This window comes from Amblyomma americanum, chromosome 10 (genome assembly GCF_052857255.1).
Source record: "Amblyomma americanum isolate KBUSLIRL-KWMA chromosome 10, ASM5285725v1, whole genome shotgun sequence".
Lineage (NCBI taxonomy): Eukaryota > Metazoa > Arthropoda > Arachnida > Ixodida > Ixodidae > Amblyomma > Amblyomma americanum.
Genome location: NC_135506.1, coordinates 88,926,308 through 88,953,790, shown reverse-complemented (window position 1 = coordinate 88,953,790; position 27,483 = coordinate 88,926,308). Strand labels below are relative to the sequence as shown.

Here is a 27,483-nt window from a genome sequence, read left to right as displayed (position 1 = left end):
ACACATTAGTTGCAAGAAATTCCAAGAATTTGTGGGGTAGGCATGATGATATTACCCCGCTCCAAAATCACAAATTCCCTCGTACACCTACAAACTTCCTCCCAAAATTCTATTACAGCGGAATTTTTTACCAGCTGCTTTTCCAGAATTTAACACATTGCCATCGATTGAATTTAGGACTAAACAGAATTTGTGGAATAACATTGTACGCGTTGTAACCTTGTACTCTTAGTATTGTGCTTATAATGTTGTCTTTGTGCATTTTTTTGTAGAAAGTTTAGTTTTTGTACATACAAAGTGTAAAAATCGCCTCTTCCCTCCATCATGCAACATCCTTTATCGACCGACAGTATTCGCAATCAATGAACAAAAACGGCCTTGTTCACTACTTGATTTCATTACATCAACCTACCTTTTTCATTTATTTAAGCATCCTCCTTATCTCTCATTTAATAACCTTTATGCCCTGAGGCAATAAACATAGCTTGAAAAAAAAACACCTTGAACGTGACAAGTAGATTTCAAGGGAACGAAAAAGAAGCAGAGAGGCATTCATCAGCAGTTTATTATGTGGGTGCTTGTGATGAAAGTGCTTTTGCTTTTTTTTTTCAAAAAGCGTAAGTACTTGCTTATTGCGACACAGTTCGTTGCGAAATGCCTTTGTGCAGCGCGTATGTCGAAAGCGTCGTCTGATTTCCTTATCATTCGCACTTCACGCGGCATTTGTTTCGTTTCTGCTTCGTACGACGGCGTTCGTGGAAATTGTGCTCCTTATTGTCCTCGATAAAGAATCTCCACCGCTCCAGGTTGGCTGTGTGCTCTTGAACAAGCGTCGTGCTGCACGACACAATAGATAGGCTGCTTTAAGTTCCTGGAAGGCTGGTCTTGCAGCGCAGTGCATAGTCTCTTGCCATCGCAATTTTGAGGGGACAACTGTTCCGAGATAAATGATGAGCATGCTTCGCGCGTCACTTGGGAATTAGACAAAGGTATCTATGTTACGCCCCCTAGAGGCGATACACTTTTGGCAAAAGCACTTCACCGACTATGCAACTCAAAGAGTGCCTGCATAATTATTCATCACGGTACACGTGACACCTTCAGAAATAATGGACGTACTACGTCCGCTGCTATGGGCGAGGGTGGCGCTGGTGGACACTCTCAAAGCTAGGTTACACGCGACGTAAATGATATCGAAAGTGGAGCACTGGACAGCCGCCGCCGAAGCTCTGTTGGCAGAGCCACAGACGCGAAATTCAGAGGTAATCGGTTCGGATTCCATCGGCGGCATGAGGCCGTTTTTCTCTTCTACTTTCTAATCAGTTATATTTCAGCGATAAAATAATAACGTATTAATTTACCATTGATCAACAAAATCAATTAAAGAAAAAAAGATGTAAATATGCCCCTACTCTCCTTAGTTTCGGTGGCTTCCTTCCTAGCTACCTCGGAAAAATTGGAGGAAATATCTTCCTCTATAACGAGTAGGAGGCGGGAAAGGTTGATTGCGGAGCCCCTGTGCCTCTCGCTTCTGCCCAGACTTTGGAAGCAGAGCCTGGGACTTTGTCGACGCTTGCGCGCCAAAGCAGGATCACAATATTTTCATAAAGGCTGCTGTCGAACCGCACTGCAGAGGCGCCGGAACTGATGCGGTGCGTTCGGTATTTTGATTGCTGTAAAAAGAAAAAACACAGAAAAACATACGAAGAAACGGTCGAACAAGATTACTGGGCGAACTTGAAGAAGCTACGCGTGGGTAATGTGAAAACATTCCAATTCTATTCCCATTCTATGCCAATGATATTCTATTTTCTATTTGGTGCAGTTTTAAGTACTATTACTGATTATTCCTGGTTAACGTTCTGTACTTTCCCGCATTTGGTGAGGTCAGACCTTTTCGACCAATCGCGAGTTTTGTAACGCCTTCCCATTTTAGGCGACACCAGATTTTCGTCACCAAGACCTATTTAACGATTTCTCATTATTAAGACAAAGAGTACCTTTTACAGGAATAGTGGCACGAGCGTCTTCATTCGTGGTAATTTGAGTGCATGCTAGTTAGGGCACTCAGGAAGGCATAATGTAGGGTTCATTAAAGGTACCTCTTTCCCTATTTATCACTCGAAGAAGAGCAAAAACTTTGCTCTTTTTTTACTCTAGGCTTCGCGGTAGAAAGGTAACGACAGAGATAAAGCGAAGAACACAAGGGGTATTAAGAAGGGGTTCCACAAGGCCAGCGCTCGATCAAACGATTTACTGAGCGGAAAATAAAGCATTCTGTTTTCCGCTCAACAAGAGCGGCAGCGACGAGATCTGCTGGAGCCGTTGAAGAGTGAACATGAAAAAATAAGTAAGAACGGAGCCCAAAATACGACCTGTACGGAACTTTACTAAACAAGAGAGGTGGGCTAGTAAGTGCTCTTTAAATTGTCCTAACTTGACTTCAAAAGTCCCGTTCTTTAAGAGCTTTAACGTTCCAGCAAAATGCAGTAATAAAGACCAGAATTTGGTCAGTACGTGCTTGTAAATGATTCGACGGGGCTCCTAAGGCTACCTTCCTCTACCTTTTCTGCTCGTTTGCGCTTCCACGGCTTTAGTGAATCTCGTGGCCGTTCAACATGTAATGCCTGGATGATCTACTTCCCGCTCATCCACTTTCTTCTCTGTTGTTAGGTGCTGCGGAGATCTATTCACAGTCTTTCAAATTTTCTCTCTAGTTTCCACGTCTGAGCGCTTCAGCAAGCCCAGGCTCGCGATTAATTTTCTTCAGTGAATGTTCCTTTTTTTGGTGACGGAGTTATCAACGAGCACAATCGCGGCAAATTGGATGGAAGAACGGTAATGCGAAGCGTTTCATCACGCCACTAGAAGTGACGCGCGAGTGATGTGGCCAATTTTTTCCCTTAAACCAAAGACACACAGTGGGTTGCAACTGCTGAAAAAATTATTACAAGTACCCTAAATAGTTTCAGAGTTAGTTGGCTATAAAGCGTTCAAAGTTTACCGAACAGCATATTTATGAACGAAGAAACAGCTCACAGAACCATGTCCTTGCCTTAAATTCCCACCAAAAACTCTATTGATCGTGGGGTTGCGAATTGTGCAATGAGTACTCTGAGATTTGTTTAAGATTCAATCACAAAATGCTGCTCTTACGGATGCGGTGAAGGTTTTTTTTTCAACGGCATACATAGCCACATGATATGCCACAAGTGTTTGACGGTACGGCGTCCTACCCACGATCCAATTTTTCAATGAAGATCGCTGGTCAGACTTCCACTGAAACAACCCAAAATATACAAACATGCTCGCGCACTTTGAGCGGAAAGCCGAATCACGCACCCTAGCCGGTTTAAATAATTCGTCCAAAGCGTCCGTAGCTCAAAGTGAGAAGATGCGGCATAGAAATATGTCCGCGGATGGCATTCCTGCTGTCATCAGGGAACAGCTGCTTGCTCAAGACCACACCTATCCGTTGAGGCATAAAGTTCGGCTAAGGGTGGAAGGAAAACCTCTACACGGTGACCGATGTTTAATGGCTGCACATGTGTTCTTCCGGGCAAGTTCTGTTGTCCAGGCGTCGGTCGAGGGAATGAGGCTTCCTTCCCTTCCCTTGTTCAGATCTGGGCTGTCAAGAGTCCGGTGTACCTCTTTGTTTCAGAGACATTAATATCGAGTAGAACACCGTCTATGGAAGGCAGCACTTAATATTTGTCATACTTCACTTGCGTAACACTTTCAGGAACACACGTTTCTAGTAATCGCACAGAGTTCACTCGCTTGGAATCGAGCACTGCAAAAATTGAAAATTGGCTTTTGAGGAACGGAAATGGCGCAGTATCCGTCTCGAATTTCGGCGGACACCCGAACCGCGCTTTAAGAGAAGAGATAAAGGAGGAACTGGCAGAAGAAAGGAAGAAAGAGGTGCTGTATTGGACGTCTCCGGAATAATTTTAACCACCTGGGGATCTCTAACGTGCACTGACATCGCACAGTACACGGGCGCCTTTGCGTTTCGCCTCCGAGCACTGTTTCAAAATTAGTATCATGTGTCTATTCGTCATCCATTATCATCAACATTAACAACTTAGCTAGCTACTCTACAGGAGAAAGGCCTAGTGACCTCCAATTAACCCTGTCCTGTGCGAGCTGCGGCCACCTTGTCCCCACAAACTTTGTGCTCTCCTCCTGCCACTAGGCTCATAGTGCACCACCCACCCTGTTGAAACTCCACCAATGGCTACACACAAGAATGTGCGGATGAACAACGTTGCAGAGATTATCGCGACCCAAAACTTGCCACGTTCACCAGTTGGGCGGAGAGGATAGTAGGCAGGTGGCCTGGGGCATTGGCGATCGCGCGAAAGCGCAGTGCAAGGTATGGGACTAGTGAGGCGAGGCAAACTGATTGATGGGAAGAGTTGGTAGAGCACTGGACGCGAAGTTTTGAGGTCCTGGGCTCCAATCAAACCAGCGGCATGTGGTTGTTTTCTTTTCTATTTTCTAAGCAATTAGTTAGATAAAAGTATTACAGAATGAATTACCTATTGACAAAAACAAGAAATCAAAAAAGAATAAGATAAAAACATTTCCTTACGCTCCTTGGTTTCGGTGACAGTTGGCTTCTTTTTTACATATGTCAAAAACTAGCCCCTTATTTCCCTTCCCCTGTCTGCTTAACTGATGAGCAAGTTGGTTTGACATATCTGGGCATAGCTCGTCTGTTCTTTACTAGTTCTTATGCTGGTGGGCTGTTTCGCGTGGATGTGTATAGTTGGCACTGCACTCTCGATCCAACTTGGATAATGCGTTCCGTGTGGACAGAAACACGGAGTTGTCTGCGTACGTCCTCTTCCATTTTGTCCACACTAATCGCATTCGGGTTATATCAAAAGTGGGTCCTGCGAGGTCATATGGCTGCCCTTGGCCCACGTGGTTTCCGGAGGGTGCGCGCTATCATGCGGTAAGGGTGCTCCACAAGTACATTTCGTCTCCTTTACAGTGAAGCGTCGACGTATCAAATCAGTCATCAGTCGCAAGGCACTCTTTGTGAGCGATCACATCGTTTACGACGTGTACCTCGTGGTAAGTCTGTCATTTTGTTACATGCCCAAACAGCGAACGTCCTTAGCACTGCGAAACGAAGCGGCGCACTCGATCGATGCTCTCCGCTGCCGAACATGAGGCGTATGCTTTAGTTGCTTTGATATGGCATCCTTGCACAAGTAATTTGTACTGTCTGCAACAAAAGTTTTTGGTGTGCGAGAAAAAAAAATTTTCCACAGCCATTGTATATTAGCCACTGAATAGCCTGGGAAGGCAGGAGGCACACCTGCTTCATCAGGTGGAAAAACAGCGCTGAGTTGTCCGCAAGGCAGCAAAGCTTTAAGCACGGCACGGAAAGGCTTACTGCTCGCCTGATTACTTCGGTTCTCACACCCTGCTTACACTGTAGTTTTGTAAGAATATCGGCTTCAGAGACGTGTAACTTGCTGCGCGAACGCGGTGTTCAATGTGGGTGGTGCCCAACCACAGGCATGCGCTGCAGAATCCTGCGCGCGTAGCGCCTGCTTAAACATACACTCGAAACATTGTAATGAGTGTTTTGTATTAGAAAACTTTTAAGCAAATTCTTCCGTCTTAATTTTCGCTTCGTACGCGTTCCTGAAATATTGTGGTAGAAGCGAAAATTTGAATTTAGCTGCAAAATTGCACACCTTGTCCTATGACATGTTGACGAATATTTGTAGAGGCAAAGTTCGAAAGGCAGTTGCCCTTAAAAAAAAAAAAAAACCTCGGCACATGTGTACGCTGCCTCAGTCTTACCCCTTTCATCCACAGCTGGCGTGGCCATGGCAACAAAAGCGGGAGCTTTTCGTTCGAGAAGGTAGATGCACTTGCGAAGCTGGCATTAAAGCTGGCTGCAAGAAATGATCACGAAGCAAAATCATGCACCAGTTATCTGCAGAAATGGGGCAAGCCAAGTGGGACAGAAGAGGCGCCTGTAACAGCATGTCTGTAGTACATCCTGTTACAACTTAACAGGTCTATCATGTCTCTCGGTTTTCTTTGCGTTGTTGTGGCAGCCCATGACGCAGCCCGCTTTTGTTATTGCGAAAATACCGTTTCGCTAAACGCGCCAGTGTGGAGTTAGCGCACGCAGCTAGCGGAGCGGCATCCCCTCCTGTGCTCCGGCCGGACTCAGGAGCGGGTGGGCGTCGCCTCGAAAGGGGCAGCCCCGGTAGCGCGCATTCCCATTCACAGTAGGCTACGGCTCGCCACCAGGGGAGGGGTGCGGCGCTGTCATCGCGCAACCGAACTTCAATCAATCAATCAATCAATCAATCAATCAATCAATCAATCAATCAATCAATCAATCAATCAATCAATCAATCAATAAACAAATTGTTATTCACATATCCTGGAGTTAGCCGGCGCAGACAAGAAGCTCGCCCTGGAGCTTGATTTCGCGCCTGCGGCCCCGTAAAGATTACAAATGGTGTTAAATATAATGTATTGGCAACAACAACACACAAATTGCATTTGAGGAAAGATAAGACGCAGACAGGCTACACGAGAAAAAAATGAAAACAATAAAAATGCAAATTATAAATGAAAAGTTAATGAGACTAACTTATGAGAGAATTTGAATTCCATAATTGGTTCGTATCTGTGGAATGAACCCCTCATCGTGATTTGGTACGGCATAGGTGTGTTCTCTGCGTTTCAGGTGAGACTTATTGGCTTTATTCGGTTCCTCATAAAGCACACCTTGTAACGCTGCCAAAACCAGATAAAAAGCCGCCGCGGTGGCTCAGTGGTTATGGCGCTCGGTTGCTGACCCGAAAGACACGTGTTCAATCCCGGCCGCGGCGGTCGAATTTCGATGGAGGCGAAATTCTAGAGGCCCGTGTACTGTGCGATGTCAGCGCACGTTAAAGAACCCCAGGTGGTCGAAATTTCCGGAGCCCTTCACTACGGCGTCCCTCACAACCTGAGTCGCTTTGGGACGTTAAACCCACATAAGACCAAAACCAAAAACCAGAGAAACGATTGTCGCACTTCCATGCGTGATAGCAACATTCAAACGAAATGCAGCAGCTGCAAAATCAGAATAGGCATATGCTAGTGCTGCTCATCCACATAATTACGGGTGTAATCACCGTTTTATCTTTAATATTGGTGTAGTTGTACCGGTTCGTTTATGTATTTGGCGGAAATTAGCTCGTGAGCCAAACTTCTCCCACCAGTCAGCCACACAATTAGCTGTTTGGATTGTTGCCATTTCTAAGAGATGCCATGGGAGAAACGCCGCGCTTTTGAAATTTTGCTTGCTTGTTGAGGGTCGGCGCTGAAGGAAAGCACAAAGTGTGTGGTGGTTGAGCGGTGTGTTTCAGGTCCCGTCTTGTGCTTGTCGGATAAGTAATTCTTGCTCACTGGTGGGGGATTTGTCAAAATCATCATCAGCCTAACTTCGTCAGCTGAAGGACAAAGTCCTGCTCCGTACTTTTCCAATTAACCATCTCCTGTGCCAGCTGCGGACACTTTAGCTCTGATTGGATTGGATTGGAGCAAACTTTATTTGTGCCTGCAGTTGGGCGATCGCGCGCCCCGACGATGGCCTACGTCGTCTACGAGGTTGCCGTTATTGGTGCGCTTGCCTTCTCTAGATATCCAGGCCATTACCCTTCACGGCCATCGGTTACCTCGCCTTCGCATTACGCTTCCTGCCCAGTACTTCTTGATTTCAAGTAGGGCTAGTGATGTGTGTGGAAAGGCAAATAAGTAGCAGAGAGATTTTATCGTTTTGAATATGTTGCGCTCCTGATCACGCTGCGTCTGATTATGGTAACTGGAAATGCATAAAAAATAGTGATGAAAATATACACATAAAAGAAGGAGAACAAGACTAAGCAGTAAGTGGACGAAGTTTTTTTTTTTTTTGAATTCACGCGAAACGACTAACCACCGTACCTTCCTGAACACGGTAGAGGAGCCGACAAGCAGCGGATTTCTCAGATTCTTGGCGCGAAAGGGTGACAGTGATTGGTGGTGCACTCTGCCCATTCCCGCATCCACTCGTGTATCATTCGTATGAGCCTGCTGGACAACGCCGTTGTGTTTTTTGTTGCTCCATTTCTCAGTTGTGACGTCAGTTGCTCCAGAGAAAACGCGGTTCGGAGCTGTTGCTCCTATACAATCGCAAGATGACGAGACGTGATCATTACAAAGGGTTTCGATTTCGCTCCCGACGCGATTACGGGGACCCCTCAAAAACAAATAATTAGTTCATTGTTACCCCCTTAACACCGAAGTCATGGATGTATCAAAGCAAATAGTATTTCCTCCATATTATGCCAGCTAGTGTAGCCCAATTGTAATGCCAATACAAAAATTTGTTAGCGCCGCTAAAATTTCAAAAGTTGGCATGTCGCTAATTAGCAAAAATTAGCAGTCGCTTCAATTTTTGACGCTAGTGCGCGTTGTTTGAAAGACCAAATTGGAAGCCTCGCAGTGACTTACAAGCCTAGAGGCATTGAAAAAATTTTTTAAATCAACAAATTTTGTCCTGTTTTCGTAGCGAAGTTTCCCTGAAATTGAGAAAAAGAGGAATTGTTGGACGCTACACTTTAAACACGGGTACAGCCACGTCCAGTTAATATCGACAATATCGTTCCCGAGTAAAAGTGTCCATAAAGCGAGTCGTCTGCAATAAGGAATACGGAGAAACCGAAATATTCTGAAATAAAAGCACTTTATAATTATACTGACTGTTTCTGTGCATTGTGGAGGAGCAATGAAGTGGAAAGCGGCCATCTCGGTTGCCCTAGGTGCATTAGTTTGTCGCCATTATCTTCAAAATCATGCAGTGTTGTTCATCGCGTTGTTCATCGTTGTTGTTGTTGCCTTATTTTTTTTCTCTGTTCCCTTTTATTAACCAAATTGCATAGTGTTCCTTGTATTTCTGCCCCTCCCCTCTACAATGCTTCTGTAAGCCCTGAGGGTAAAATAAATAAATAAATAAATAAATAAATAAATAAGCTGAAGCACGTTTGAAGTGCTTAGTGGTCCATGAAAGGCGTGATGGCACCTCTTGGCGTGATTAGGTATCTCCTACTACGGCTGTTCGCGTCCCAAGAACGCTGTACGCATTCAGCTGACAGCTGCTAAATGTAGTTTTGAGTGCAGCGTACAAAGATAATTTTCTTTGGAACCGTTCATGCAATGCGGGGAATGGTAAGCTGCGTCAACAGGGCGCCTTTCCACTTTGAAGTATGAAACCACACACAAACACAAAGGCCATTGCTGTGACATTTGCACTGCCTTTCGCTGGTGTTCTGCACTAAAAATATAATCGGGATTTTGGTCTCATCGCTTTCAACATTAACAGCACGAAAATACATGTGTCAAAAGGGGCTCCGTGCATTCTCATCCAATCCATTGTCTGGACAGCGAGTTGCCATATTGTCACGTAGTGGTGACGGCAGTCGAAGCAGAGAAGACGGACAAAAGGGCATTTTAAAAGAAAACTGTTTATTGGGCTGACTTGCACCCAAAATGTACTGAATCACTTGGCGGCGGCGAAGCGACAAGCGTGCTCGGCGGTCGTCGAACAGAATGCCCGCCGCTGTCGGCCGGGCTCAATTTAAAGCTGATAGCGAACTTTCGAGATAAAGCGTGCAAAGTTACTAGAACATTCCGGAACAACGTAGAATCAGCTCTGCCTGGCTGCGATCAATCGAGATAAATCTAGTCGCGTCTTGCGTCGCGAACAAAGCGATAAGGTGGTGTGGCGGCAGATTTGAAAAACGGAAAAACACTGCAAATATTCGCGGCATTACTCCCCTCTCAAAGAAGCATCGACCCGATGCATTAAAACAAATATTGCGACTAGTAAGAGAAATAAAAACGGATCTTGCGTAAATAGAGCATGGAAATGCAGCGGCCTTTAGTGCGCATAATACGGCTTTAGTCGTACTACATGGACAACTTCTGGTCGCACGCGGCGTCGCTGGGATGCAGTCATTGCGTCAGGGATGATTTCATAATCCAGTTCACCTAGCCGACGAAGAACCTTGTACGGGCCGAAATAGCGGCGCAAAAGCTTTTCGCTCAATCCACGGCGGCGAATGGACGTCCACACCCAGACTTGGTCTCCTGGCTTGTATTCCGCGTTGCGTCTTCGTAGGTTGTAGCGTGTGGCGTCGGGCCGCTGCTGATATTTTATCCGTAATCGGGCAAGCCTTCGAGCTTCTTCTGCGCGTTGAAGGTAGGCGGCAACGTCGACGTTCCCTTCTTCTGTAACGTTGGGCAGCATGGCGTCTAGCGTGGTCGTTGCCTCCCTGCCATGGACGAGTCTAAAATGCGTCATCTGGGTGGTCTCCTGCACTGCGGTGTTGTAGGCGAAGACGACGTAAGGCAGGATGACATCACAGGTTTTGTGTTCGGCACCTACATACATGGCAAACATATCGGCGATGATTTTGTTCAGGCGCTCGGTCAGTCAGTTGGTCTGCGGATGGTATTCAGTTGTCCTCCGGTGGCTGGTTTGGCTGTAGCGCAGGATGGCTTGCGTTAGTTCCGCCGTGAATGCTGTTCCTCTGTCCGTGATGAGCACATCGGGGGCGCCATGTCGAAGAAGAATGCACTCCACGAAAAATTTGGCGACTTCTGCTGCTGTTCCGTTCGGTAGGGCTTTAGCCTTGGCGTAGCGGGTCAGGTAGTCGGTCGCTGTGATGATCCACTTATTTCCAGATGTTGGCGTTGGAAAAGGGCCAAGCAAGTCCATGCCAATTTGCTGAAAGGGCCTTGAGGGAGGCTCAATGGGGTTCAGAAATCCTGCTGGTCGTGTGGGAGGCGTCTTTCGTCGCTGACAATCTCGGCAGGTTTTCACATAGTGTGCGACATCGGCAGACCGTAGGGGCCAGTAATGTCTTGAATGCGGCGGAGGGTGCGAGTAAACCCGAGATGTTCAGCGGTCGGCTCGTCGTGTGAAGCCTGTAGAACTTCTTCGCGGAGACAAGCAGGTACAACAAGGAGTTAGGCTGTTTTGCTCGCTGCAAAGTTCTTCATGAGGACCCGATTCTGCACACAGAAGGAAGACAGTCCTCGCTTGAATGAAGCGGGGGGTGAAGAAGCCTTGCCTTCCAGGTACTCGATGAGGCGTTTTAGGTCGGGGTCCGAGCGTTGCTGCTGGGCAAAAGAGCTGGGTCTGATGGTTCCCAGGAAGGCGTCCTCATCGTCGTCCGGCGGCGGTGTATCTACAGGGGCTCGTGAGAGGCAATCGGCGTTGCTCCTCTCGGACGATTTTGCGGATAACTTCCTGCAAGCTGTAGCTGCTGTTTGCCGGCGTGTCCGAACGGATTGCACAGGCAGAGGAAGGGCGATTGTACTGTCGAGCTCGGACGTCGAGGGTCTTCTCAGTCGTGCAGGCTTGTCGCATGAATTCCTGTACTGTTTTTGGCGGCTGGCGGACGAGGGTGCCAAAGAGTTGTTCTTTTACACTGCGCATTAAAACTGAACTTTCTTTTCCTAGGTCATCTCGGGGTCGGCGCGGCGAAATAGGCGCTTCCTCTCCTCGACGTAACCCTGGACGGGCTCATTCGGAAGCTGGATCCTGGACTCGAGGAGTCGTTCTGCTCTTTCTTTTCTTACGACACTGGTGAATACCTCCAATAGTTCTCTCTTGAATAGCTCTCATGTGGTAAGGGACGACTCGTAGTTTTCGTACCCCGTGCGTGCGGAGCCATCCAATGAGAAAAACAAGTGTTCAATTTTTTCCGCATCATCCCACTTGTTGAATGACGCCACGCGCTCAAATTGGTCCAACCATTCTTCAGGGTCTTCGCCTAGGGATCCATTGAAAGTTGGCAGCCCCCGCGGCTGCTGCAGTATGATCGATGTCGACAGCTTCGGCGAGGTTGCGGTGCTCGTAGCAGCGTCTTTTCGCTGTCAGGTGCGGTGCGGCAGTTTCCCGAACTCAGGCTCCTCTCCTTGGAGACGTCGGCTGGCTCGTCCTCTGGAGTGAAGCGCTGAGTGCTGGCTTCTCGACTTGAAGGGGGCGGCCGGAACATGGAAGGCTACCACGCACCTCCAACAGATGTCACGTAGTGGCGACGGGAGTCGAAACAGCGATGAAGACGGACAAAAGGGTCTTCTAAAAGAAAACTGTTTGTTGGGCTGACTTGCACCCAAAATGGACTGAATCACTCGGCGGCGGCGAAGCGACAAGCGTGCTCGGCGGACATTCCGGAACAACGTAGCATCAGCCCTGCCTGGCGGCGATCAATCGAGATAAATCTAGTCGCGTCTTGCGTCGCAAACAAAGCGTTAAGGTGGTGTGGTGGCAGATTTGAAAAACGGACAAACGCTGCAAATATTCGCGGCAATATTAACGAGGCATAAATGCATTTAAAAAGTTCACTCCCCAGAAAAATTGTCCATAATGCGAGTCGTCCATTTTAACAGGGCACGAATCTACGCCGATATGCCAAACCTCTGCCTATCTTCAGACCTGTGTGTGCTTCACACTTGGGCAAAGTTTAGCTCAACTAATTTTAGTCAACTGCATGCTGGAGGGGCGGGGTTCGATCCCAAGTGCCGCCGGCTACCCGCCGGTTTCCACTGTGTAATGAAGCGTCCTTGTGTAATGAAAACTACCTTGAGCCACGGCACCCTTTGGCCAAAGCGGCCCTGGTTCCATAAAGGTTAATAATAATCAGAATGATCATCAATTTCATTCAAATCGGCAACACGAGCATTACAATTACACAAACCTTAATGTCTGCGGAGCAAGTAACCCGGACATAGTCTCCCACAGTGTGAGTTATAAAATGAGCCTTTTTATTAATCGGTATAAAAGCCTGTAAAAGTGCGAATGACGCAAACAATCTAAACTTCACGCCCACTTATTTCTTGTCTTTTTATAGCATCGTTCGAGCACTAGAATTGTCGCCTTGTATACATTATGAACCGCGGTTTTATTCCTTTACTTCAATTCAGTTCACTTTACTACTTAAGGGGTAGGTGACATAAGTTAAACAAATTAAGTACACGAAATAAAACACATTAATTACGTGTATGTTCGCTGTTAATAAGGTTGCTATACAGTTCAAAAACTTGGATGGGCAGGTGACTGCCGGGACTGAGACTGATTGGGCGAACAAAGATGTGGAAGCAGTCAGCCTTCGCTCTGCCTGATCACCTGTTCATATCACGTTCATTCTTCTCTACCGGCACTTCTTATCAGGCCGAACAAAGAGCCGCAAACCACTTTTATCGCGAGCTTCTGCTATCACCTTTACTCAACCACGCACGCGTGCTTAGACGTTGAGGAGCGCTGTGTTGGTTCCATCGCGAAGCAGCAGAAGGATTTCTTTAAGACCCACTCGCAGGCTGCGCTACGAAGCGAGAATGGCCAAAGCACACTGTGTCCTTTTTTCCTGTCTAGTCTTGAATGTCCTTGACCTTGGAAGCACATCGGATATCAATGGTACGGTTATCGATACGGCGCGCGTCGATTACCCCCGCATCTGGCTGCTTGGAGACTCCCTGACCCAAGTGAGTGCAATCCTTGTCTCCGGAGAACTGCAAAAAGCGGACGCTTTTACTTTTCTATTCATAAGCGGGACTAGAGTTCTTATGCAATGAAATTGTCGAGGTCCCATATGAGTACCAAGGTTCATTCAGAGTTGTGGCAGTGGTGCCTGTTTTGCGCTGCCTTGAGTTATAAAGCTGTATCTTACCGGCACTAACCTATGGAGCAGGAACGTTGAGGCTAACGAAAAGCGTTTAGCTTAAGGACAACGCAGCGAGCTACGGAACGAAAAATGACAGGTGTAACGTTAAGAGACCGGAAGCGGGCAGAGTGGGTGAAGGAACAAACTCGGGCTGATGACATCCTAGTCGAAGTCAAGAGGAAGAAATGGGCTTGGGCAGGTCATGTAATGCGAAAGCAGGATAATCGCTGGTCCTTAAGGGTAACGGAGTGGATACCAAAAGAAGGCAAGCGTATTAGGGGGCGGCAGAAGGTTAGGTAGGCGGATGAGATTAAGAAGTTTGCGGGGATACGTTGGCCGCAGCTGACAAAGGACAGGGTTAATTGCAGAGACATTGGAGATGCCTTTGGCCTGCAGTTGGCGTAGTCAGGCTCATAATGATGATGATGAGCTATAAAGTAGAAGCGTTATTAATGCGAAATCTTTATATGTCACATTAGCACGAAAGCCAGCGTCCGCCGTCCGCCGTCAACGGCACGAAATTCGGAGGATATTAGAACGCAAATGTACGATGTAACACATAAGCGTACATATGCAGACATAAATGAGGAGACATATTGTAACCTATTGTAACCTATGAAAGTCATGATTCTGTAACACATTACGACTCAGCACTTACAAGTAAGGTATGTAAAGTGCATAGAATTTGTACAAAATATGCATAGTTATGCCTAGCAGTGATGACCTATAGTATTTCTCCGCACTTTAACGCTTCCGCATTCTCACACATAAGCAGTATTTTAAGTGGCTCTGCATGTTTTTGCAAAACGAGTCCTTCTCGCAGCCTGAGCGGCGTGATGCTTTTACTGCGATGCTGCAAATAAGTATGCATAGGAAAGGGCTAAATTTTGCAGTGATTCTGACAGAAACGTTTTACCGACATAGAAATGGGACAAATGAAACCTTTTCTTCCACTAACTTTTCACACTGCAGCTCTTTGGCTATGCACACCCTGAAATTTTCTACAAATCGCCTGGTTTGATGTGTTCGAAAGTTACGATCGATCATGGCTCGCGCATATTTCGAAGCCCATGATCGAGGAGTGTAAGTGAGCGATGCACTCCCTTATAAAAATGGTCTATAGACTTGCTCTAGACTTCTTATAAAGTATATTGCCTTTGTATTAATATTTCCTTCTTTCTGTTCACAGTCTATGGAGAAAAGACCTCTAAAGTGTATTACCATAACTCAAGAGAATGTGCATACACTGTCTATAACATTTGTATTGATTGTAGACTGGCCTAAGAAGTTTGTCTATAGACTTTATTGAAAAAAGTAATTGAAAGTCTTCCTACTGTCTAAAGAAACCTGTAAGGGGCTAGCCTGCAATGACAGTGGAGCGATCCGTTAAGGAGCCTTGCTGTGCATTTTGGAAGCGAAGTTGGTTTTCTTGTGAATTAGTCGCCGTCTGAGTGCTGACAACTTCGCGCATGTTGGCTGCATAATATCTACGGCCTGAAACATACGAGACGCTCATGTGCGTTACCGGGACACTTTCCGAGGCGGGACATGGCGCGGCGAAACAACACAGCGTGCAAAACGATGTGAAGCTGCACAAGTTTACCTTGCGTATCTTTGTCAACGATTGACACGCCACGCTCTGGGAGCGCGATCTCATTTATACGTGACCCGCAGGTGGCTGAGTGGGTTTGACGTTCGGTTGCCGATTCTAATGTAGCGAGATCGACTCCCGGTTGCGACGGTCTCATTTAGATACACGCGGAAAGCAAAAGACGGCTGTGTGCTCCGTGATGTAAGTGCACGTTAAAGAAGCTCAAACGGACTCAATTAATCCACAGCTCTGCACTGCACAGCATACCTCATGATGCAGGTGCAACGTCGGAACGTTAAAGTCCATGTACAGAAATCTCTACGAGCTGGCATAAATGGTGTCAGTTACATTTCTGGCTTGGAAAAGAACACAGAATGCTATTTTTACTACAATCTGATGCCGGGAATTGTGAATGATGATGTAATCATCTTCTGATACCACTTTTTCATCTACGTTTTACAGCTGGGGTTTTCTGCCGAAGGATGCTGGGCTACCATACTGGCCAACCATTATTCCAGGTGTGAAAATATGTTTTCATTATTCCGCTTCTAAAGCAAACACTGAGGGCCAGAATGATCAACACTCTCAAAGGCCATGTCAGCATGTTGGATGGAACAGCTACCACGGTGGGGTGCAAAATGAAGAAAATCGTTCAGCGTTCCAGTCGCGTGAAGAGAATCTCCCAGAGATTGCAGCATAGTTAGACAGGGTCACATAACGCCGTGAGTGGTGAATGCTTCGCGATGCTTTGAGCATCGTGAGCTTCGCTGAAAGTACTCAGAAGGGCCCTGTGACTTCTCTAGGTTGATGAATAAACTTCACAGTACGGTTACTACTGCTTAACACAGCATTCAGCGACAGCTTTCTGTAGAAGCGGAAATGTGAGACGTTAGTACCCCATATCGAAAAAGAATTGTCTGGCGTTGGCGTTGACGACAGTTTGAAGCCTCACAGGCGATCATGGAGAAAACCTACGAAAAATTCCCAGAGAAGCAACCTAGGGGGCAGTTGGGCAACTTAAGTCATTTGACGTTGTGGCGCCATCACAACCTGCAACATCGGATTCTGAAAAAAAAAACTGCCCACCGTGGCAGGTGGCAGTGAAATTAATGATTGGTCGCGAGAGGTTCCTCGGGAAGAGCAACCTGGGTCGCGTAAGCCTCACCGGTGGCACCACCTGCCATCGCAGGTCAGTGGCGCATCGCTTAACCGCTACACCACTGCGCCAGGGGTGGTATACCACTCCCTGTGATCTCCGAATGTTAAAAGGGAATGACCAATTCCGCATGTGCGGGCATTAACGCATTAAGGCGGCCGCCTCGTACCCATAAGGCGGAGCTTAAGTGCTTTCTCCAATTTTTTATTCGCTGCTATTCGTCTCATTCTCTCGCATTGTCACTCGTGATGTCACTCTGGCCTAATCAGACTGTCGTTTTGTAGTGACGTCGCGCGTGACGTCAATGCAAATTACATTCTCAACCGTAGCGTAGTGTTACGCCGACGCCTCAAAATCGGGAAACGTGCCCTTAACAGCTATCGCTGCAAAACATTTCAAATTCTGTCCCACTTGCGGCACAAATAATGGACAGCAATAGTTGTACTGCGCACTCGCCCGCCCGATGAGGCATGTAAACTTGTTCGAGCATGGGCGCGCCACAATTCGTTCACGTGATTGCGCAGGACGCACCCAGCCGTTCCTCTACCGACCTAGAAAAGGGTCTCGTTTGTCTGTGGGTGAAGGCATCTTCGCCGGCGGGAGAACAATTGGTCTGCTGGTGCAGGTGCTTTAACCACGGTGTATGACTGCTATAGCTTGAAAAAAAAAATGGTTTTGGGGAAAGGAGATGGCGCATTATGTGTCTAACATATCGGCGTACACCTGAACCACGCCGTAAGGCAAGAAATAAAGGATGGAGTGAAAGAAGAAAGGAAGAAACAGGTGCCGTAATGGGGGGCTCCGGAATAATTTCGACCACCTGGGGATCGTTAACGTGCGCTGACATCGCACAGCACACGAGTGCCTTAGCGTTTCGCCTCCATCGAAACGCAGCCGCCGCGGTCGGGTTCTATCCCGGGAACTCCGGATCAGTAGCCGAGCGCCCTAACCACTGAGCCACTGCGGCGAGTATAGCTTGCAACTAAAGAAAGCACAGAGAATGCTTTATTTTTAATTTTGGGGTCTTCATGATTGAGAAGTAATAGTGTAATTATTTTTTAGCTGAGAGATAAGCAATATCTTAAATAGATTTTTCTGAAAAAACGTAAAAAAATACCTTGGACGTTTTTCCAAAAAATTTATGCAAAACAAGTGTTATTATTTTTCAGCCAAAACAATAATTACACTATTACTTCCAATTCATAAATACCGCAAATTAAAAATAAAGCATTCCCTATGTGAAAACCTGCCGAGATTGTCAGCGACGAAAGACCCCTCCCACACGACCAGCAGGATTTCTGAACCCCATTGAGCCTCCCTCAAGGCCCTTTCAGCAAATTGGCATGGACTTGCTTGGCCCTTTTCCAACGCCAACATCTGGAAATAAGTGGATCATCACAGCGACCGACTACCTGACCCGCTACGCCAAGGCTAAAGCCCTACCGAACGGAACAGCAGCAGAAGTCGCCAAATTTTTCGTGGAGTGCATTCTTCTTCGACATGGCGCCCCCGATGTGCTCATCACGGACAGAGGAACAGCATTCACGGCGGAACTAACGCAAGCCATCCTGCGCTATAGCCAAACCAGCCACCGGAGGACAACTGAATACCATCCGCAGACCAACGGACTGACCGAGCGCCTGAACAAAATCATCGCCGATATGCTCGCCATGTATGTAGGTGCCGAACACAAAACCTTGGATGTCATCCTGCCTTACGTCGTCTTCGCCTACAACACCGCAGTGCAGGAGACCACCCAGATGACGCATTTTAGGCTCGTCCATGGCAGGGAGGCAACCACCACGCTAGACGCCATGCTGCCCAACGTTACAGAAGAAGGGAACGTCGACGTTGCCGCCTACCTTCAACGCGCAGAAGAAGTTCGAAGGCTTGCCCGATTACGGATAAAATATCAGCAGCGGCCCGACGCCAGACGCTACAACGTACGAAGACGCAACGCGGAATACAAGCCAGGAGACCAAGTCTGGGTGTGGACGTCCATTCGCCGCCGTGGATTGAGCGAAAAGCTTTTGCGCCGCTATTTCGGCCCGTACAAGGTTCTTCGTCGGCTAGGTGAACTGGATTATGAAATCATCCCTGACGCAATGACTGCATCCCAGCGACGCCGCGTGCGACCAGAAGTTGTCCATGTAGTACGTCTAAAGCCGTATTATGCGCACTAAAGGCCGCTGCATTTCCATGCTCTATTTACGCAAGATCGGTTTTAATTTCTCTTACTAGTCGCATTATTTGTTTTAATGCATCGGGTCGATGCTTCTTTGAGAGGGGAGTAATGCCGCGAATATTTGCAGTGTTTTTCCGTTTTTCAAATCTGCCGCCACACCACCTTATCGCTTTGTTCGCGACGCAAGACGCGACTAGATTTATCTCGATTGATCGCTGCCAGGCAGAGCTGATTCTACGTTGTTCCGGAATGTTCTAGTAACTTTGCACGCTTTATCTCGAAAGTTCGCTATCAGCTTTAAATTGAGCCCGGCCGACAGCGGCGGGCATTCTGTTCGACGACCGCCGAGCACGCTTGTCGCTTCACCGCCGCCAAGTGATTCAGTCCATTTTGGGTGCAAGTCAGCCCAATAAACAGTTTTCTTTTAGAATGCTTCTTTGTCCGTCTTCATCTCTGCTTCGACTGTCGTCACCTCTACGTGACAATATGGCATCTCGCTGTCCAGACAATGGATTGGATGAGAAAGCACGGAGCCCCTTTTGACACATGTATTTTCGTGCTGTTAATGTTGAAAGCGATGAGACCAAAATCCCGATTATATTTTTAGTGCAGAACACCAGCGAAAGGCAGTGCAAATGTCACAGCAATGGCCTTTGTGTTTGTGTGTGGTTTCATACTTCAAAGTGGAAAGGCGCCCTGTTGACGCAGCTTACCATTCCCCGCATTGCATGAACGGTTCCAAAGAAAATTATCTTTGTACGCTGCACTCAAAACTACATTTAGCAGCTGTCAGCTGAATGCGTACAGCGTTCTTGGGACGCGAACAGCCGTAGTAGGAGATACCTAATCACGCCAAGAGATGCCATCACGCCTTTCATGGACCACTAAGCACTTCAAACGTGCTTCAGCTTATGTATTTCTTTATTTATTTATTTTACCCTCAGGGCTTACAGAAGCATTGTAGAGGGGAGGGGCAGAAATACAAGGAACACTATGGAATTTGGTTAATAAAAGGGAACAGAGAAAAAAAAAATAAGGCAACAACAACAACGATGAAGAACACGATGAACAACACTGCATGATTTTGAAGATAATGGCGACAAACTAATGCACCTGGGGCAACCGAGATGGCCGCTTTCCACTTCATTGCTCCTCCACAATGCACAGAAACAGTCAGTATAATTATAAAGTGCTTTTATTTCAGAATATTTCGGTTTCTCCGTATTCCTTATTGCAGACGACTCGCTTTATGGACACTTTTACTCGGGAACGAAATTGTCGATATTAACTGGACGTGGCTGTACCCGTGTTTAAAGTGTAGCGTCCAACAATTCCTCTTTTTCTCAATTTCAGGGAAACTTCGCTACGAAAAAAGGACGACATTTGTTGATTTAAAAACTTTTTTCAATGCCTCTAGGCTTGTAAGTCACTGCGAGGATTCCAATTTGGTCTTTCAAACAACGCGCACTAGCGTCAAAAATTGAAGCGACTGCTAATTTTTGCTAATTAGCGACATGCCAACTTTTGAAATTTTAGCGGCGCTAACAAATTTTTGTATTGGCATTACAATTGGGCTACACTAGCTGGCATAATATGGAGGAAATACTATTTGCTTTGATACATTCATGACTTCGGTGTTAAGGGGGTAACAATGAACTAATTATTTGTTTCTGAGGGGTCCCCGTAATCGCGTCGGGAGCGAAATCGAAACCCTTTGTAATGATCACGTCTTGTCATCTTGCGATTGTATAGGAGCAACAGCTCCGAACCGCATTTTCTCTGGAGCAACTGACGTCACAACTGAGAAATGGAGCAACAAAAAACACAACGGCGTTGTCCAGCAGGCTCATACGAATGATACACGAGTGGATGCGGGAGTGGGCAGAGTGCACTACCAATCACTGTCACCCTTTCGCGCCAAGAATCGGAGAAATCCGCTGCTTGTCGGCTCCTCTACCGTGTTCAGGAAGGTACGGTGGTTACTCGTTTCGCGTGAATTCAAAAAAAAAAAACTTCGTCCACTCACTGCTTAGTCTTGTTCTCCTTCTTTTATGTGTATATTTTCATCACTATTTTTTATGCATTTCCAGTTACCAAAATCAGACGCAGCGTGATCAGGAGCGCAACATATTCAAAACGATAAAATCTCTCTGCTACTCATTTGCCTTTCCACACACATCACTAGCCCTACTTGAAATCAAGAAGTACTGGGCATGAAGCGTAATGCGAAGGCGAGGTAACCGATGGCCGTGAAGGGTAATGGCCTGGATATCTAGAGAAGGCAAGCGCACCAATAACGGCAACCTCGTAGACGACGTAGGCCATCGTCGGGGCGCGCGATCGCCCAACTGCAGGCACAAATAAAGTTTGCTCCAATCCAATCCAATCAGAGCTAAAGTGTCCGCAGCTGGCACAGGAGATGGTTAATTGGAAAAGTATGGAGCAGGACTTTGTCCTTCAGCTGACGAAGTTAGGCTGATGATGATTTTGACAAATCCCCCACCAGGGAGCAAGAATTACTTATCCGACAAGCACAAGACGGGACCTGAAACACACCGCTCAACCACCACACACTGTGTGCTTTCCTTCAGCGCCGACCCTAAACAAGCAAGCAAAATTTCAAAAGCGCGGCGTTTCTCCCATGGCATCTCTTAGAAATGGCAACAATCCAAACAGCTAATTGTTTGGCTGACTGGTGGGAGAAGTTTGGCTCACGAGCTAATTTCCGCCAAATACATAAACGAACCGGTTCAACTACACCAATATTAAAGATAAAACGGTGATTACACCCGTAATTATGTGGATGAGCAGCACTAGCATATACCTATTCTGATTTTGCAGCTGCTGCATTTCGTTTGAATGTTGCTATCACGCAAGGAAGTGCGACAATCGTTTCTCTGGTTTTTGGTTTTGGTCTTATGTGGGTTTAACGTCCCAAAGCGACTCAGGTTGTGAGGGACACCGTAGTGAAGGGCTCCGGAAATTTCGACCACCTGGGGTTCTTTAACGTGCGCTGACATCGCACAGTACACGGGCCTCTAGAATTTCGCCTCCATCGAAATTCGACCGCCGCGGCCGGGATTGAACACGTGTCTTTCGGGTCAGCAACCGAGCGCCATAACCACTGAGCCACCGCGGCGGCTTTTTATCTGGTTTTGGCAGCGTTACAAGGAGTGCTTTATGAGGAACCGAATAAAGCCAATAAGTCTCACCTGAAACGCAGAGAACACACCTATGCCATACGAAATCACGATGAGGGGTTCATTCCACAGATACGAACCAATTATGGAATTCAAATTCTCTCATAAGTTAGTCTCATTAACTTTTCATTTATAATTTGCATTTTTATTGTTTTCAATTTTTTCTCGTGTAGCCTGTCTGCGTCTTATCTTTCCTCAAATGCAGTTTGTGTGTTGTTGTTGCCAATACATTAAATTTAACACCATTTGTAATCTTTACGGGGCCGCAAGCGCTAAATCAAGCTCCAGGGCGAGCTTTTTGTCTGCGCCGGCTAACTCCAGGGTATGTGAATAACAATTTGTTTATTGATTGATTGATTGATTGATTGATTGAAGTTCGGTTGCGCGATGACAGCGCCGCACCCCTCCCCTGGTGGCGAGCTGTAGCCTACTGAGAATGGGAATGCGCGCTACCGGGGCTGCCCCTTTCGAGGCGACGCCCACCCGCTCCTGAGTCCGGCCGGAGCACAGGAGGGGATGCCGCTCCGCTAGCTGCGTGCGCTAACTCCACACTGGCGCGTTTAGCGAAACGGTATTTTCGCAATAACAAAAGCGGGCTGCGTCATGGGCTGCCACAACAACGCAAAGAAAACCGAGAGACATGATAGACCTGTTAAGTTGTAACAGGATGTACTACAGACATGCTGTTACAGGCGCCTCTTCTGTCCCACTTGGCTTGCCCCATTTCTGCAGCTAACTGGTGCATGATTTTGCTTCGTGATCATTTCTTGCAGCCAGCTTTAATGCCAGCTTCGCAAGTGCATCTACCTTCTCGAACGAAAAGCTCCCGCTTTTGTTGCCATGGCCACGCCAGCTGTGGATGAAAGGGGTAAGACTGAGGCAGCGTACACATGTGCCGACGTTTTTTTTTTTTTTAAGGGCAACTGCCTTTCGAACTTTGCCTCTACAAATATTCATCAACATGTCATAGGACAAGGTGTGCAATTTTGCAGCTAAATTCAAATTTTCGCTTCTACCACAATATTTCAGGAACGCGTACGAAGCGAAAATTAAGACGGAAGAATTTGCTTAAAAGTTTTCTAATACAAAACACTCATTACAATGTTTCGAGTGTATGTTTAAGCAGGCGCTACGCGCGCAGGATTCTGCAGCGCATGCCTGTGGTCGGGCACCACCCACATTGAACACCGCGTTCGCGCAGCAAGTTAAACGTCTCTGAAGCCGATATTCATACAAAACTACAGTGTAAGCAGGGTGTGAGAACCGAAGTAATCAGGCGAGCAGTAAGCCTTTCCGTGCCGTGCTTAAAGCTTTGCTGCCTTGCGGACAACTCAGCGCTGTTTTTCCACCTGATGAAGCAGGTGTGCCTCCTGCCTTCCTAGGCTATTCAGTGGCTAATACGCAATGGCTGTGGAAATTTTTTTTTTCTCGCACACCAAAAACTTTCGTTGCAGACAGTACAAATTACTTGTGCAAGGATGCCATATCAAAGCAACTAAAGCATACGCCTCATGTTCGGCAGCGGAGAGCATCGATCGAGTGCGCCACTTCGTTTCGCAGTGCTAAGGACGTTCGGTGTTTGGGCATGTAACAAAATGACAGACTTACCACGAGGTTCACGTCGTAAACGATGTGATCGCTCACAAAGAGTGCCTTGCGACTGATGACTGATTTGATACGTCGACGCTTCTCTGTAAAGGAGACGAAATGTACTTGTGGAGCACCCTTACCGCATGATAGCGCGCACCCTCCGGAAACCACGTGGGCCAAGGGCAGCCATATGACCTCGCAGGACCCACTTTTGATATAACCCGAATGCGATTAGTGTGGACAAAATGGAAGAGGACGTACGCAGACAACTCCGTGTTTCTGTCCACACGGAACGCATTATCCAAGTTGGATCGAGAGTGCAGTGCCAACTATACACATCCACGCGAAACAGCCCACCAGCATAAGAACTAGTAAAGAACAGACGAGCTATGCCCAGATATGTCAAACCAACTTGCTCATTAGTTAAGCAGACAGGGGAAGGGAAATAAGGGGCTAGTTTTTGACATATGTAAAAAAGAAGCCAACTGTCACCGAAACCAAGGAGCGTAAGGAAATGTTTTGATCTTATTCTTTCTTGATTTCTTGTTTTTGTCAATAGGTAATTCATTCTGTAATACTTTTATCTAACTAATTGCTTAGAAAATAGAAAAGAAAACAACCACATGCCGCCGGTTTGATTGGAGCCCAGGACCTCAAAACTTCGCGTCCAGTGCTCTACCAACTCTGCCCATCAATCAGTTTGCCTCGCCTAACTAGTCCCATACCTTGCACTGCGCTTTAGCGCGATCGCCAATGCCCCAGGCCACCTGCCTACTATCCTCTCCGCCCAACTGGTGAACCTGGCAAGTTTTGGGTCGCGATAATCTCTGCAACGTTGTTCATCCGCACATTCTTGTGTGTAGCCATTGGTGGAGTTTCAACAGGGTGGGTGGTGCACTATGAGCCTAGTGGCCGGAGGAGAGCAGAAAGTTTGTGGGGACAAGTTGGCCGCATCTCGCACAGGACAGGGTTAATTGGAGGTCACTAGGCCTTTCTCCTGTAGAGTAGCTAGCTAGGTTGTTAATGTTGATGATAATGAATGAGGAATAGAGACATGATACTAATTTTGAAACAGTGCTCGGAGGCGAAACGCAAAAGCGCCCGTGTACTGTGCGATGTCAGTGCACGTTAGAGATCCCCAGGTGGTTAAAATTATTCCGGAGACGTCCACTACAGCACCTCTTTCTTCCTTTCTTCTGCCAGTTCCTCCTTTATCTCTTCTCTTAAAGCGCGGTTCGGGTGTCCGCCGAAATTCGAGACGGATACTGCGCCATTTCCGTTCCTCAAAAGCCAATTTTCAATTTTTTCAGTGCTCGATTCCAAGCGAGTGAACTCTGTGCGATTACTAGAAACGTGTGTTCCTGAAAGTGTTACGCAAGTGAAGTATGACAAATATTAAGTGTTGCCTTCCATAGACGGTGTTCTACTCGATATTAAGGTCTCTGAAACAAAGAGGTACACCGGACTCTTGACAGCCCAGATCTGAACAAGGGAAGGGAAGGAAGCCTCATTCCCTCGACCGACGCCTGGACAACAGAACTTGCCCGGAAGAACACACGTGCAGCCATTAAACATCGGTCACCGTGTAGAGGTTTTCCTTCCACCCTTAGCCGAACTTTATGCCTCAACGGATAGGTGTGGTCTTGAGCAAGCAGCTGTTCCCTGATGACAGCAGGAATGCCATCCGCGGACATATTTCTATGCCGCATCTTCTCACTTTGAGCTACGGACGCTTTGGACGAATTATTTAAACCGGCTAGGGTGCCTGATTCGGCTTCCCGCTCAAAGTGCGCGAGCATGTTTGTATATTTTGGGTTGTTTCAGTGGAAGTCTGACCAGCGATCTTCATTGAAAAATTGGATCGTGGGTAGGACGCCGTACCCTCAAACACTTGTGGCATATCATGTGGCTATGTATGCCGTTGAAAAAAAAACCTTCACCGCATGCGTAAGAGCAGCATTTTGTGATTGAATCTTAAACAAATCTCAGAGTACTCATTGCACAATTCGCAACCCCACGATCAATAGAGTTTTTGGTGAGAATTTAAGGCAAGGACATGGTTCTGTGAGCTGTTTATTCGTTCATAAATATGCTGTTCGGTAAATGTTGAACGCTTTATAGCCAACTAACTCTGAAACTATTTAGGGTACTTGTAATAATTTTTTAAGCAGTTGCAACCCACTGTGTGTCTTTGGTCTAAGGGAAAAAATTGGCCACATCACTCGCGCGTCACTTCTAGTGGCGTGATGAAACGCTTCGCATTACCGTTCTTCCATCCAATTTGCCGCGATTGTGCTCGTTGATAACTCCGTCACCAAAAAAAAGGAACATTCACTGAAGAAAATTAATCGCGAGTCTGGGCTTGCTGAAGAGCTCAGACGTGGAAACTAGAGAGAAAATTTGAAAGACTGTGAATAGATCTCCGCAGCACCTAACAACAGAGAAGAAAGTGGATGAGCGGGAAGTAGATCATCCAGGCATGACATGTTGAACGGCCACGAGATTCACTAAAGCCGTGGAAGCGCAAACGAGCAGAAAAGGTAGAGGAACGTAGCCTTAGGCGCCCCGTCGAATCATTTACAAGCACGTACTGACCAAATTGTGGTCTTTATTACTGCATTTTGCTGTAACGTTAAAGCTCTTAAAGAACGGGACTTTTGAAGTCAAGTGAGGACAATCTAAAGAGCACTTACTAGCCCACCTCTCTTGTTTAGTAAAGTTCCGTACAGGTCGTATTTTGGGCTCCGTTCTTACTTATTTTCTCATGTTCACTCTCCAACGGCTCCAGCAGATCTCGTCGCTGCCACTCTTGTTGTGCGGAAAACCGAATGCTTTATTTTCCGCTCAGTAAATCGTTTGATCGAGCGCTGGCCTTGTGGAACCCCTTCTTAATACCCCTTGTGTTCTTCGCTTTATCTCTGTCGTTACCTTTCTACCCCGAAGCCTAGAGTAAAAAAATAGCAAAGTTTTTGCTCTTCTTCGAGTGATAAATAGGGAAAGAGGTGCCTTTAATGAACCCTACATTATGCCTTCCTGAGTGCCCTAACTAGCATGAACTCAAATTACCACGAATGAAGACGCTCGTGCCACTATTCCTGTAAAAGGTACTCTTTGTCTTAATAATGAGAAATCGTTAAATAGGTCATGGAGACGAAAATCTGGTGTCGCCTAAAATGGGAAGGCGTTACAAAACTCGCGATTGGTCGAAAAGGTCTGACCTCATCAAATGCGGGAAAGTACAGAACGTTAACCAGGAATAATCAGTAATAGTACTTAAAACTGCACCAAATAGAAAATAGAATATCATTGGGATAGAATGGGAATAGAATTGGAATGTTTTCACATTACCCACGCGTAGCTTCTTCAAGTTCGCCCAGTAATCTTGTTCGACCGTTTCTTCGTATGTTTTTCTGTGTTTTTTCTTTTTACAGCAATCAAAATACCGAACGCACCGCATCAGTTCCGGCGCCTCTGCAGTGCGGTTCGACAGCAGCCTTTATGAAAATATTGTGATCCTGCTTTGGCGCGCGAGCGTCGACAAAGTCCCAGGCTCTGCTTCCAAAGTCTGGGCAGAAGCGAGAGGCACAGGGGCTCCGCAATCACCCTTTCCCGCCTCCTACTCGTTATAGAGGAAGATATTTCCTCCGATTTTTCCGAGGTAGCTAGGAAGGAAGCCACCGAAACTAAGGAGCGTAGGGGCATGTTTACATCTTTTTTTCTTTAATTGATTTTGTTGATCAATGTGAAATTAATACGTTATTATTTTATCGCTGAAATATAACTGATTAGAAAGTAGAAGAGAAAAACGGCCTCATGCCGCCGATGGAATCCGAACCGATTACCTCTGAATTTCGCGTCTGAGGCTCTGCCAACAGAGCTTCAGCGGCGGCTGTCCAGTGCTCCACTTTCGATATCATTTACGTCGCGGTTAACCTAGCTTTGAGAGTGTTCACCGGCGCCACCTTCGCATATAGCAGCGGACGTAGTGCGTCCATTATTTCTGAAGGTGTCACGTGTACCGT

General features: G+C 46.8%; 1 protein-coding gene across 3 annotated transcripts; it reads left to right on the top strand.

The window, feature by feature from the left end:
- The first annotated feature begins 13,316 nt into the window (after nt 1–13,316).
- LOC144108035 (uncharacterized) lies at nt 13,317–27,410 on the top strand. Of its 3 annotated transcripts, none has more exons than XM_077641315.1 (4): nt 13,317–13,560; nt 15,793–15,848; nt 22,649–22,739; nt 26,893–27,410. In XM_077641315.1, exons 1-4 carry the CDS (start codon nt 13,414–13,416, stop codon nt 27,088–27,090), a joined length of 492 nt encoding a protein of 163 aa, XP_077497441.1. In that variant the 5' UTR covers nt 13,317–13,413; the 3' UTR covers nt 27,091–27,410. The 3 variants fall into 3 exon arrangements, with proteins under 3 accessions (XP_077497441.1, XP_077497443.1, XP_077497442.1); XM_077641317.1 differs by having other exon boundaries at nt 22,645–22,739; nt 26,893–27,409; XM_077641316.1 differs by lacking the exon at nt 22,649–22,739 and having other exon boundaries at nt 26,893–27,406.
- The last annotated feature ends 73 nt before the right edge of the window (nt 27,411–27,483 follow it).